The 14,872-nt window shown below is 37.7% G+C and overlaps 1 protein-coding gene across 10 annotated transcripts in view; it reads right to left on the reverse strand.

Moving 5' to 3' along the window:
- The window catches only part of LOC117428010 (tight junction protein ZO-1-like), an 89,781-nt gene extending 76,928 nt beyond the window's left edge, over positions 1 to 12,853 (reverse strand). For 2 of the 10 annotated variants that reach the window (XM_058995249.1, XM_058995248.1), the window contains exons 1-2: positions 12,366 to 12,853; positions 10,260 to 10,413 (exon numbers count right to left, since the gene is read on the reverse strand). In XM_058995249.1, the coding sequence (XP_058851232.1) occupies positions 10,260 to 10,413; positions 12,366 to 12,708 (497 nt within the window). In that variant the 5' untranslated portion in view covers positions 12,709 to 12,853. Of the gene's footprint in view, positions 1 to 3,754; positions 3,931 to 10,259; positions 10,414 to 12,365 lie in introns of those variants that run through there. The other 8 variants (XM_058995254.1, XM_058995252.1, XM_058995251.1 and 5 more) reach the window with 8 other exon arrangements.
- Positions 12,854 to 14,872: the final 2,019 nt, after the last annotated feature.

Genomic DNA, 14,872 nt, shown 5'->3' on the forward strand with positions numbered 1-14,872 from the left:
ATTGACCAAGGAAACCATTGATCCAAAAATAACCTGCTAATGATTCTTGGTAGATGCTCACTTTCTTAATATGGTTAATTACTGTATGTTTGCAATTAAAACATTGTAATTACTGTTTGAAACCACAAGAGGCCCTCCTATAACAGAGTAGCCTACTTTACAAAAATGAAGACTAAAGAAAAAACAACAGCCATCTTAAAGAGCTTTTGGGGTAAGTTAATGAATTCTCAGATCTAACTTTTCTGTACAGCATTTTCAACATGTGGGATCTTTCTACAGATTTATATACAAAAGCCATTATTTTAAAAAAAATATATAATTAATTGCTTTTCACTTACTGTGCGTTTATTACGCTATTCTGAGGACCTACATGTGCCTGTGCTGGTTTTCACATAAGGTAATGGCTGCTGATACCGGAATACATGATTCTACTTTGGCTTTGAAATGAACTTTGCATTGCTAGTAAAAGCATGCACGTTTTGGCATTTTGATTAAAATAAAAAAGGCATTCAGTTTGTGCAATGAACACTAAGCTAGCGCTCAGACGCTAAGACTTCATGTAAAGGAATGGCTGCATTAGTCACATGGAGGGTTGATAGATGTGGGAGGATGACTTGCGCTGCAGAATCAGTCTGCGTGGTATGAAGCTGCAGTATAGGTCGTGTCATCCTCCACTTAACAGCAAACTACTGGGCACACAAGAACAGTGAGAGATTGTTGCACAAGCAAGTCTTTTAGAAGGAACTGTGACATTAATAATTTGGTAGGTGCATATACATAGATTAAGTGGTGCTGATATCTATGAAACAGGTAGTATGTAATAAAATGACTGTAGTGTGCACATGTATTTAAACACCTCAAGATTTTTCATGTATATCCTTTATATACCTACCTGCATGAAAACCTCAGGGTGCAGAAACAACAGGCACTCATGTGTGAAAATGTCAGACCACTTTGTGCTTTAATAAGCATCTTAAACAACTTCTAAAAGTCCCATGCATTTTACCATTTATGGCAAAGTGTTCCTTTTCTCTTACCATTTTAAATGAATTGCATGTGTGGCTTATTAAAGTCATCAGTTAAATCTGACAATCACTAGTTTCCCTATTTTGACAATTTTCCAGTGGTTTGATTTCATAGGCTCAGCAAATCAAAACAGAAGCAATGGGGTGTTCTAATAAGTTTGCACACTTTTATGGATGCACACAAAACAATGATTTTAAAAATAACTTATTCAGGACGTTTCAGACAAAAGACCACCTTCAACTGTGTATAAATATATTTTATATATTATATACAGTCTCTGGCTTGGGAGTTTCATTGTAACACACCACAGCAGTGTCATTAGCCCTTAAATATCACACATAGAGTATATACGTAGAGTATGTATAGATTTATGAACTTTCACCTTACATTAATCTCTCTACTATATCATTTATAGTTATATTTTCCTCTCCACTGCTTTAGAAGCCGATATAATTCTCTGTACTACTGTACATAAGATGCTTTGGCAAACTGTATGTATGTGAAATCACTGACTGCTAGATTAAGGTTTTTTGCAGCATTAGGTTCAGTCTGTGCTAAAAACTATATATTATAAAAAAATAACAAAGTGTTTAATTCCTGGTATCTGATTAGAATGAATTCTCCATTAGATCCCCATGATGGAATTACAGCACTGTAATACACAGCCTGACATATCTGTAAAGCAAATAGCATGGTTTCCTGAAGTTTCTTAAACTGCAGGGTAGACTACTTACTCATCGTAAGTGAAAAGGACAGTATTTGAAATGCTGCGGGAAAAAACATCTGCTCAGCATCTGCAACGTCGGGTAGCCAAGCTATGCATAATCACATACGTTAATGCATCTCTGCAGATTATAGCATCTTTAATTGAATGGAAACTAACTGCTCCAGATAACTTTTTGTAAAATAAAAAAGATGCTTATTTGTACCGCATCTGGAGAAGAGGTACCAGATTATCTTCTGTTAAAGCATAAACCATCTAAAAGGAGATTAAAGTGAGCTGTGGTAGAAAAACACGGTGATCAAAAAGATTGGGGATGGGGGGGTGGGGATAGGATCCCAGTTTGGATCAATTACGTTTTGTTATGTATAACACTAAAATATACTGCAGTACAGTGGAGTGTAATAGTGTATACATACAGTTACATCAATAAGCTCATAATACAAAATGTAATGGATTTACACAACGTACTGCAAAAACTGCTTAGTGTGATGAAATACATGCAATATATAACTGTGCTTGGTGATATTACAAATCATTACATGCTGTTAATGGAGAATTCACACGTCATTACACATAGCACTGATCATAATACACTGCATGCTAAAAGCAGACACCTGGACATGATTAGGAAGTTGATTCCCAACTGATAAGATATTACTCAAAAGCAGGTGTAAGATATTTAGTATTTTTTGTTCTTCAGCCATAACACTAACGAAAAAAATAAGAATTTCAGTTTCTGACAAATTGTGAGCACCAGAGGGCTCAGCTGACCTTAGTTTTAGAAAGAAGTGTCGAAATGATAAAGCTGTCAACATGCATATCTCCAGCAGAAGGGACAGGCCTAGAGGAAGTACAACCCAATCTATCTGGGTCTCTGAAGCTTAAAGCTCAAAAACATCCAACAGTATCTTAGGCAATCCTGAAATAGGCAGGTAACAGGCACCAGTGTGTGGAAATAGCATATGCTTTGTTTCCAGGGCACATATTATTAACTTGGAATAGAAATGAGGGAACCCATTCAAAATAATTAATTACCAGAAATGGCTATAATGAAAAATATGTATTGACTGGTCCAGGTAATGCTTTCAGGTTAGCACTGAATGACATAAACATGAAAGGTGTTACTTACTTTCCCTTAATGTGCGTTGCACGGCATGCACACTTTTGTTTGAGACACTGTATATCACTGGGATTACATGAATACTTTTAAAATGGGTCTGGCCACCGTGCTGTCCAAGACCTGTTGTACACTAACCGATAAACCTACGAACTTGAGAAAATAAAGAAAAACACTAGAGGAAACCGTTTTTATGCCATATTTTATTTATATAAATTTACAGAATTAATTAATATTTTAAGATTTCTGTTTGGATTTATTTTATTATTATTTTTTTTTAAGTTGCGTACATTAAATACTGGTGTTAATAAAACAAACGATTAATATAGTATACATTCATAAAAATGTATAGGCTTATGGACAATGTGTTTAGAAACACATTTTATGTTAAAATTCAGCACCATTTAACATATTTAAATTAACATGTTATCAGTATAATGCCATCCATTATTATTTCTGGATTTTTAATTTTATACATTAATTTATTATATAGATTTGATTTTGCTTCAGGTACCAATTAAATAATGAGATATAAAGTATAATTACACTATACATATTGATTCAGTCTTAAAGAACAGTGCATACTGACAATCCCCATACGTTCAGTATATACACAAATACACTGTCTTCTGTAAACAGATCTCCAAATCTAAATACCAAATCAAATAAAACACAACAGAGCAGGCTTTTTCTGCATCTTATCAAAAAGGGTAAAAAGGAAGAATAACGATGCTTCAGCTGCCAGGAGGTAACAAGCTAATTGAGCCGTTTGAACAGAGCACAATGGCAGATTGACTCTGTGTGCGTTCCTTTCATCATTAGATAACACTGAAACAGCTGCTTTATTTTTCTCTATCCCACATTTATCCACTGAAATGCATACTCACCACATCCGTCTTTTATAAGGAAGGAGACTGTTTCTGTTTGAGGCTGTCACTCCCAGAGCCATTTGTAGAACGGTCAGATATTTCTGATATTTCATTTTGTCCACTGCTTCTGCAATTCCACACCATAAGCCAGTGTAGGTAATCCTGCAATTTTTATTCCCTGGCATCCGCCTCTCCTGCGTCTCCCTCGCTCACCATCAGAACGCCATTTCTAGCACAGAGGAACTGACAGGGCAGATACTCCCCAAGGAGTTCAACAAAAGGTACCATGCCATAGTGCCCCGTGTACACAATGACACTCTAATCTCGTTAGCTCTTAGAATAGATTGTTAATCCATTCGATTACACTCAGGACATCACCTTATTAAACCGCACCGAACGCTACAGAGCTACTGTCCTTAACGTGAACAAGAACAAAAACGCAAAAGGGGGAGTGGAGACGTTTCCAAAAATTATCTTTGCAAATAGGCTAATATTGTACCTCTCTTCTTTTTAGTGTTAAATATTTAGTGAGATTCCAGCTGTTTGTAGGATCTCAGGTTATCATAACAGCACAAGTTAAATGATTCGAGAGGGGTCTCAGTCCAGAATATTGCCCCCCATTCTCTGGAAAAGAATAGAGACCAAACCCTGCTTCTCTCTCGCCAGCAGGGGGCGATCCCTGATGACTGGGATGGATGAAGCCGTTAGTTGAGTTCTAAAATGAAAACCGCATCAATCCGTTCTGTTCCTTCCCTTTTTAACAGACCGTTAGCTCTCACTAGCACAGTCGAAAAGCAGACTCTCTGTAATACACTTGCATGGGAGGGGAAAAAAACAAAAAACCTTTAATCCATCATCTGTCGCTTGCCAATGACTACCTGCTAACTCTTTGGCAATCTGCTGGTCAGCGAGACAAGGGAATCTGCTTAGTGTACTTGCATAAGCCTGTTTAAAGAAGAAGTACAGTATATTAAAACTCCTTGTGGATAAGCTGCTCCAGAGAAAGAGAAGCACAGCCAGACAGCTGCCCTAACTGGAAAAGGGGGAAGTGCAGGTAGCGTCCTATCCTTTGCCATAATAATACTGACAGCTAAAGGGGGTTGGGTAAATGCAAAATGTGGCATTTAATGTACACAGTAGATCTCATTTCAGGAAAAGATTTTGTAACTTGATTTATATTAAATGGCATTTCACTATATATTATGCATTTTTAGTGCCTATGCTTGTAGTGCTGTGTGACAAAAAATAGTCAGTTCCCTCCATATATTAGTTACAAGTTCTCAATAGTGTCTGTTCTGAAAGGGGACAGTGAGATTACCAAGGCAATTAGTTATCTGCACTGTAGTGTTTATTTAATGTGAATGATTCACCTCCTGTTATCAACCCTTTGGTTATACAATGCTCTAACATACTTTATATATATATATATATATATATATATATATATATATATATATATATATATATATATATATATATATAGTTCAGTATAAACATAAATGCAGTGTGTTTCAGATTTCTGGAACCACTGGCGCAATTATTTTAAAAGTTCACAAATGTTTCACAATATGTTGTTTAGGGTGAGGCACTGTCAAGCATGTGTGTAAATTGTCAGTCCAGACCGGGTAATGATGTGTTGGGGTGCCACAGATTGGTCAGGTCTGTTGTGTTTTGCTCAGTATACTAATTCACTGTATGAGCTGGGAGTCAGTAGATATCGTAGATATCGAAGTAAGCACTTTCTTATTTTATTTACACAGCTGCTTAGCTGTTTTTCTTTCCTTTCATTTTTTCGTAACCCTTTAAACACGTAAAGGAAGTCGGTTGGTCTGCAATCGTGCTGGAATGACGTTATCACAAATAGCATGCTGTAAACCCCTGAAACTGGATCAGCTCCTAATCAATTAAAAAGCGGATGAGTTGAAAGCCCCTTCTGGGTTCAAATCAATCCCTTGACATGCAGAGCTAATCAAGTGCTGGAAAGATGAATGCACGACATGGAGCAGCCAGTGCAACATCATTGAACAGCCAGATATTTATACAGTATTTGTCGATGAAGACCTTCAATTGCAATGTCAAGGTAGAGGACAAAAAACTCAGCAGGAGCTATGTGTCTACCGAACTGTTTGATCTAATGAAACATGTCTCAGCAATCAAATCGAGCTGGGAAATCTGGTAAGCCATCAGAAAGCTATATCTAAAGCTAGGGCCAAAAGTTTGACTAATTGACTAATTTTGCTTGATAAAGTCGAATGAAACTTGCTGAATAATGTTATGTTAACATATTGAATTACATACCGCCCTGTAGTTTTCCATACACTTATGAAAACTGACAAAAGATGAAAAATGTCTAAATCTAACATGAAATACTGTACTCCTATTATGGCTTCCGGTAGACTTTTGTGATATCATTTTGTAGTTTCTTTGATTACATGGTCTTAAATAAAAGATCTCAGTTATGTTCATATAGTTTTCTCATCTAAATCCTAAAATTTTAGGCGATGCAAAATGTTTGGCCATAGCTGTAGTTAGTGGGGGGAAGGATTTGAGAAACAATAGTGGATATAAATAACTAAGCAGAGCCAAACACAATGCTCATTAGTCTAGGACAAGTTCATTTGAACAGAATAATCCATGCGAAATTTCCCTGCCTGAATATTGTAATATTTGGTGCTATCCTCTTCTTTCATTATCCGACAGACTTTGTTTGTCTACTTCTAAACTGACACTGCATTCATAAAATAAACAGTACAGTCCTGCTACTGCCACAAACAAACATGTCAAACCCATTGCCCTGAACTGTCATGTGACAAGTGTATTTCCAGATACCTCCCTTCCACAAGCTCCGACACTGCACATCCTTTCTGCCATGGATGACAGGGGTGTGTGGAGTATAACCTTACCTGTCAGCACGTCTTTCCCACTCACGCAGTCTCCATCTCTGCTGTACTCTAAGCTCTGCCTGGCTGAATCAAGAACGAATCTACTCAGTTTATCATTCCACTGCAGTTAGACAAATGTCAGTCACTTGTCCACTTCCACATTACTGTATGCAATTCCATATGGGTTTGTTCAGTCACGCTTGTTGAAACAGATTTCACCTTCAGCACTCTCTAAATCAACAACAAAAAAAAAGAATAACTAAACTGACAAATGCGTTGCAAAGTGTCTTTTTCAAGGGAAAAGGTCAATGGAAGCATTCAGCTTGTGAACCTGGATGAGACAGTTCCTGCAGTGCAGCAAGCAAGGGTGTTCATTGAAACTGCTAACAAAACAACAGTTATTTAGGAGTGAAGGGGGTTCCTGCCAGGCTCACACCCAAAAGCTTTAGTCTGTTGCTAAGCGATGTGAACTGACATTCTAACCATTTTTTTAGAGTGGAATCCATCTGGATGGATGCCACAAAATGAAAAAGTAATAACTGAAGTCAAAACAAAATCTATGTAAAGAAGAAAAGGAAACAAATTTGTTGCTATCAAAATAATAAGCCGAAAACAATATATGAAAAGAGCATTTGCAACTAAGTGCAACACAGCGCAACAAAGCTTCATCGAATTTATTTGAATTTAGTATTCTGTCTGGGAATTAAAGTATGCTGCTTTCTGGATGCTAGTAATACTGTATACCAGTGTAAACATGTTGACAATAATATTCACTGCGTAATTACACAGTGAAATGAGCAGTGCAGTAAATCCTCCTTCCTGAACTACTCACTCTATTTGGAGAAACAGGTAGCAGATACAAACAAACAAAGCTAACTGAACCGCACGATCAGCTTGAAGCTGTACTAAGCAACCCAACCTTGAAAAAGCAGTACCATAGGACATTTTGTACTTGCATATTCACAACATTAAGAAAGGCTAAACCTTGTGCCTATAGTGTTCTTGAAATATGAAAACAAGTGTAGTACAGCTTAAGAATCTCAAGGGACTTTACAGCTGCATTTCAGCTTTCAAATAGAAAATGAAAGAGATGCAGAGAACCGCTATGGATCTTGGGTTTGTTTGTTTTTTCTCTGCAGCTCTGAGTTTATATGAAACGAGTGCTGACTGTTCTGCTGGCAGAGTGAGATGTTTGAATCCCCCCCCCACACACTATGAATGCGAAATCCCAGCACTAACGTCTTGAGGCATTTACTGCCCTAGTTTTACTAGAACAGAAATGAATAAACAAATACAATGTGCAAATGACTTACATTGTCTTCACTTTTTCGTTTACCTTCCACTCTTACACCATTTAATAACATTACACAAGGTCAGAAACTTGGTCTTTTCAGCCTAGCATGGCCTGTATATAAAAATAAACACACACCCAAATGTTGCAAAAGAAGTATATTCATGATAAACTGTACAACTATATACTGCATACAATCTGTACAAACCTGGTGCCAGTCCTGCTAATTACAACAAAAGCAAATCATATATATATATATATATATATATATATATATATATATATATATATATATATATATATATATATATATATACACACACAGTATATATTACTTGCATATCATTTTTCTAAAGCTCCTCGCACAGTCTCCATGTCTCCTCACCCTGCATGCTTCTTCAACCTGCAGGGTAAGACTGATGGGGACAGATACAAAGATGCGTCTTTAACGGTTTGGGGCACATAGCCTGTCTGCAAGCTGGGGGGAGATGCATGCCTTGGGCTGTTTGCATCACTCACAGCACAAAAGGAGAACGTGTCCTGGATCAACTGTTATAAATGGAGACATGAGCTGGTGTTTGAAACCCACATCTACTGTAACCCACATCCCAATGCCTCCACTTAGCCCTTCCCCCGCGGATATACTGTTCTTTCAGCTTTATACTCACTACTCTGCTTAGTACATGCATCTTTAATTAGAACCTTGGATTCATTCTCATATTGTCAAATGATGATACTGCATAGTGAGACCACTGTAGTAGCCTATTTATCTTTAATTTTATTACAAAGGGCTTAAAATGTCACACCCTCCTATAGTGCTTCTCTGGAGATGAAGAGCTTAGGATGCGAAGGTATCCATCATTCATGCCAAATCCAGCACTGTACTAAAAGCATGTATCACTGATGTGTTGGTTCTGAAAGACAACTTCTGTGCAATGCTTTTTGTGTTGCTGTTCATTTGTTTATATACTGTATCACAATTAGAAGTCATCACAGAGCATTCGAGCAAAGGCAACAGATTGTGACACATGGTGGATGTAAGATGGTAATGTTTTCAAGTAGAACTACTAGTTACTACAGGCCGTAGTCACAAATCTTTAAAGACACCTTCAAGACTGTTCTATTAAACTAAGACAGCCAATTCATAAACTCTCTAAAACAGCTGAGAAATGAATGGCTTGACTTAACTTATTAAAATTGATTTTATGAAACAACCTTTAACGAAATGTTCCTCATAACAGTACTTTGAGATTTGTGAAAAGGGCCTTATAGTGCTATTTCTATGTAGAAATGTTGAACTGAAGTAGCCAACAGACTAAAGCGAGACACTGTTTTTTTTTTTTATTATTATCTGTTTTTTACCTTAAAGCTACAAGAAGAAAATCCTGCACAAAAAAATGGGAAAACTAGTATGGCTGAGTAGACCACATCGTTAATGTCTTGAAATGGCTATGGCCCCTGGTAACTTGTTCCATAGGGAAGTGAACCCTCATTCACCACCTTTATCAAGCAGAATAATATAGGGAATGTTAGTCAATCTGGTAAATACATGTACCACTTACTGCAATTAGAAAAGTATACTGCCTAGATCCTCTCATCCATCTTCTAAACCCTTTCATATTGAAAAGGAACATTCCCTATCCAGAAAGCTAGCTCCTTCTCTGTAAAGCAGTTAACAGAGCCCTCTGCAGGTGCTCCTAAGTGGCTCTGATCAGTCTGAGAACAATCACTTCATGCTGCTGGGGCTGCACCTTGTCCAGCTATGACCTCACAACTAGAGTGGACGTCAGCTGTTACTTTACATATATAAAGACCTGGAGGTAGGAGAGAACATCTTCTGCAGCTGAATTCCAGTTAAAGTATATAGGCTACTGAAAGCCACTCCACAAACAGAGGCAATGGCAAGCTCTAAAAACTGGATTGCAATATGTTACTCTATCCAATATGTTTCTAGGTGCATTCCTGCCATCATGTGCACTACCAACAATACAGATACAAATAAAAACATGTTTGAAAAACCTCTATGGTGACACCCCTAGTAAGAGGCCAGAAAAGTGCTGCTGATGTTCAATAACAGGGTGCACATTCAAACACAACCCATTTCTGCTCAAGTTAAGCACTCCCAGGTGCTGCAGTTACAATATTACAATCCACAGCACCACCATGTGGTCAATGCAAAGAATGCATTAAAATGTAATATTCATGTTAGTTGAGTTAAATAATACAGTATTGTATGCACAAGCAAGTAGACCAATGATGAGCTCCAAATGATTTAATAGAAATATAAGTGTCAGTGTAAACTTCAGTCATCATGGGATTAATTATAAAAAAGATGCATGAAGTATATTACCTGTGATCACTGGAGGGCCCTGGCAGAGCGACAGTAGGAGTGGGCGGCTGCACCACAGATTGTTCCCTCACATGTGCTTGATTATGTGGGGCCATGCGCGCCTCTTCCCTCTTTTTATTTTTGACTGATGATTTTTTTATTCCCGGAACTTGATCTGGAAATACAGAAAAGTATATATATATATATATATATATATATATATATATATATATATATATATATTATTATTATTATTATTATTATTATTATTGGTGGTGTTTTTTTTTGTTTTTTTTTACAAATCTGCCAATGTATTTGTTTAATATATTTATTCACATGTTTTAAAATAACAGAAGCATCTAAGATTTGAAGTGTTCTAAAACTGAACAATCTTAGGTACACCTTTTGTTTCTTTTCTTTTTATGTGCATTCTTTTTTCCAAAGAACTTCATTTTTTTTGCAATCGTTCAGTAATGGAGAATAACTGCAAAAATAAATAAATAAATAAATAAATAAATAAAAATCAAGTTGCTGCCATCAGGTCTCAGTGGCTAAAAAGACAGTAACAAGCCAGCAGGAGCTAGTTGGAAGTACCTTGACCATCCTCTATGGCTGGCTAGGCCTCTAATCTCCACACAGCAGTGGCTATTTTTTGCATGTTCTAATTTGGTTGCAGTGACTTAAAGTGGTTAGCACTGTATTATAGTGTCAGCAATGGATTACAGGGTGCAATGGAAGTTTAAAGTGGGAAGAGTCATTTCTAAAGGTAACAGCAGCCAGTGCGGTAGCTGTAGATCCAGCGACACAGGCTTCCTTCTCTTCTCATGTCCTCAGTAGCTTGTCAGAGTATGGCCAACAGTATGGCCACAAAAAATGTGTTTTTTTTTCCCCCCCAATTGAATAAACAATTTTATAAGTGCATCTGCTTTCATCAAACCAGATGGCGGATCAGTCAAATTTTTTTTGTAGACGCCTCCGTTATTCAGAATGATCTGAAAAAAGAAACTGCAGAACAAGAACTCGAGACTTGCCAAATTATTTTAAAATCACAGCAACAGAGGACTTGGATAAATGCTTGATGCCATTTGTTTTTTGGTTTAGCAGATTAATAGTTTAAAATGTATTGTTGATACACACTGGAATTTCCTACAAAACTATACAACATAGGAACCTGGAGAGAAGGCGAGGAAGAGAGGGCAGAAGGTAATAGACACGTCAACTCCCTCCTCTCAACTTCAACATAAAACCTAAAAATCTACATTTTACTAATCAAAAGAAAATACTTGTACACTGAGAGATACTACAAGTACAAACAAGTGACACCTATTAAACAATTATTTCACTTTCAATGTCATCAATGAATACAAAAACAATCCTCTGGATAACCCAGTAGATAGAATAAACATTGAATAATAAAAGAATCTGTAAGGACATTACATGGAAATAGGTAATTTTGCAGATCTGTTTGTCTGCCCTGGAGTGCACCTGACAGACGAACACCTTGCATTGAGCCTGGGTCCTGCTTTCCAACAATGCTGACCAATCCATCTCTCTCCTAGCTTTGTATAGGATGTGCCCTAAATATGCGTAGTCCACTGGCAACAAACCTGCCCACATCTCACCTGCCAGACCATTTCCTTTTCTCTACAATTGGGTCTACATTATGCCTTATATAATTTGTAATAAGCATGTTACTATGATAAAAAACAACATCCTCCCACACAATTTTTGTTCTGACATTTTCTTTTAATCTCACGCACCATCTTTGTTTTTAAAAACACTACATTACTTAAAAATCAGTTAAACAGTTACTGAGGAGTTGTTTTCTGAAAAGTATATACTATAAGCTAAATGCTATCAGCACAAGTTTCAACTGATAATGACCTGGTTGAAATTTATAAACAAATATGGCTTGTGAATAGAATGGAAATAAAATGCCAGCAATAGTAAAACATCATCGCATTCAGGCTGTATCATATGTCTGAAACCTGTACATTTAGGAAGAATTAAGGAAAAAATAGAAAGGAATACATCCATATAACAGAGTCTGCGTTACACTACATGTGACAGAGCTGCGCAAACAGCAAACAGATTTCACCTTGAGAGATTTGAATTCATTTAACTTACCATCACCTTCCAGAAGAAAACAGGTAAGCAAATGAGGCCACACCTCCTCCAGCACAACACAAAAAGCACAGAAAGCAGTGGGACCCTTCGAAGAGAGCTTCTCAAGAAACATCTCAGCCCTTTTCCAGCTGCTCTCCTGGGTCAAAATCTCCTTGTATTCCCCCAAGGAAAACACTTTCTCATAAACCAAGTATGGTAGCACCTTGTTTACATCCAGTTCCTTCAGTATCCTCTCTCTCTGGTGCTTCAGTATTTTAGCAGCCCACTTACTTCTCTTTCCCCACGGTTTCTTCTCAGGCTTTTGAATTTTACCAAACCACATTTTAGTTGCACCCCCAAACATTTTGACATTCAGTTAAAGAACGAAAGCTTCCACTTCAGCTTTTGCAATATTATCATCAAGGAGAGAAATGCGCATATTTTGCCAAAATAAGGAGCCAACAGCACATATTGCACTTGCAATTCGTCGAGAAGAAACACAGTCAATCTGCACTGGGCACAAAGTTAGCTTGCTGCTTGCAGCCTATAAGAGGATTACAGTACTCTAATTAGCCCACAACAAACTGTTAATTGCTCCAAGACCACAATGAGGTTACTGTTTTTCTAAATATTCCACTGTCTTACTGCTGTGCTTTGTTTTTCCTTCAACCGTTCTGCATATTCATATTCAAATTGAAGCTAATGTGTAAACAAAAGTGCACTAATCTGTGTTTATATATATATATTTCACTGGGCGTGAGCTGGGGGGGAAAGGATAAGGCAGAAGAAGTAGCAAGGAGCAGTTAGTAGGACAGAATGTGGTCACCGACTGGGGCCGACGCTGTCGACATCCCAGGGGCGGAGGACCCGGCAACCGGAAAGGATAGAAAAGAGGTCACCGACTGGGGCCGACACTGTCGACATCCCAGGGGCGGAGGACCCGGCAACCTGAAAACACATATGAGGGTTATGACTTGGAAAGCCGCCCCTCGGGAGGAGATGAGAGAGGTACCCAGCATCTGAGGCTTCTGTAAGGGGCGCTCGTAAAACCCCTGATTGGCCGAGACATCACGCTGCCTGGGACCTGAAAATAAGGACAAAGCATTGAGGTTAGTATAGGACTCGGCACGAGTGACCACGTCCTGAAGAGAGGCAGAATAGAAGAGAGCCTCGAGTGAGATGAGCGCAGAAGCTGCGACAGAACAGAGTTTGGCCGGGGGTCCGCTCTGACTCACGCGGTGAGAACCCCTGAAGGTAAGGGAGGCGGCTGCCTAGCCCTGAGGTCGGGGAAGTGAGCCTCACTTGCCCCCCAGAGATGACCGATGCGAAGGCATGTAGAAGGTGGAGGAGGGGAGGAGGAGGAAAAACGAAACACTAGACAGAAAAGGTGCAGGTGATCAGGTCTTAAATAGTAAATAGAAACTAATTAACGGGAGATTAGAAAATTGAAAGATTAGAGATTAGCGGCCCCCCCATATATATATATAATGCATTTATTATCATTTTATACATATATACCTGATATTGCCTATGTCGCTACATTGCAAAACTGTGTAACCACAAGGATATCTTATTTTTAAACACTAACAAAGAAAATACTTCTGATACTTCATATATGTATTTTTAAAATGTATAAACACAATATGGAGAGGGCTGTTTACTCACATTATCTTTCCAGATTCAAGTTGTGAAGAGGATTCTTCTGTTTACACACAGAAAACGTGGATTTAATAAGGCAAATTTCATGAAAAAAGTAAAAATCAATCCATTCTGAACTCCAGGTTGCATTGCTGTGTCATCTGTGTTAATGGGGCTGTTCCTATTATCAACAGAATTGTTTTATTTTTCATGAACAAAGCAAAGTCCAATGGTAATGTCAATCAAATGCACTAGGATTAATGGTGTTAGTGCTGGTCCTGTTGAAGGCCTTGGCTTCTAGGTTTCCTGCTTATAATCCCGCCGTCCAGAACCAAAAGGAAGAGCAGATTTGAGGTCACTGGGGCAGTGGAACATATGGGATCTTTTAATTTAACGGATGCATCTTTTCTCATTCTGCCTTTCAATGGGATAAAACAAATCTGCAGCAACTGAGTTAATCTGCAGTTGACAGTTTGAACCAACTAAACTGAGCAGCCCAGTCACTGTGAAGAACGATACAGAACTGGCACCATACATAATAACATGTACTAACACTGCTTGGGAATATAATGGAGCAATTCATCCAGCTTTTAAATGCCTTTTGCTTTTCAATTTACATTTCACCAAATCATTTTGACTGGTGGTGGCTTGACTATGAAAACATCTATTTAAATCATGCAAACACAATTACCAGCAGTGTAACAGTTAACTGAATATTTTAATACAGTTTTAAATAACTTTCATGATCAAGGCTTCCTAAGGGATGCATAAAAGACTCAACCACTAGATCAAAGTGCTGCTGTGATTTCTTATATATATATATATATATATATATATATATATATATATATATATATATATATATATATGTGTGTGTGTGTGTGTGTGTG

The sequence above is a fragment of the Acipenser ruthenus genome, chromosome 21, assembly GCF_902713425.1.
Source record: "Acipenser ruthenus chromosome 21, fAciRut3.2 maternal haplotype, whole genome shotgun sequence".
Taxonomy (NCBI): Eukaryota; Metazoa; Chordata; class Actinopteri; order Acipenseriformes; family Acipenseridae; genus Acipenser; species Acipenser ruthenus.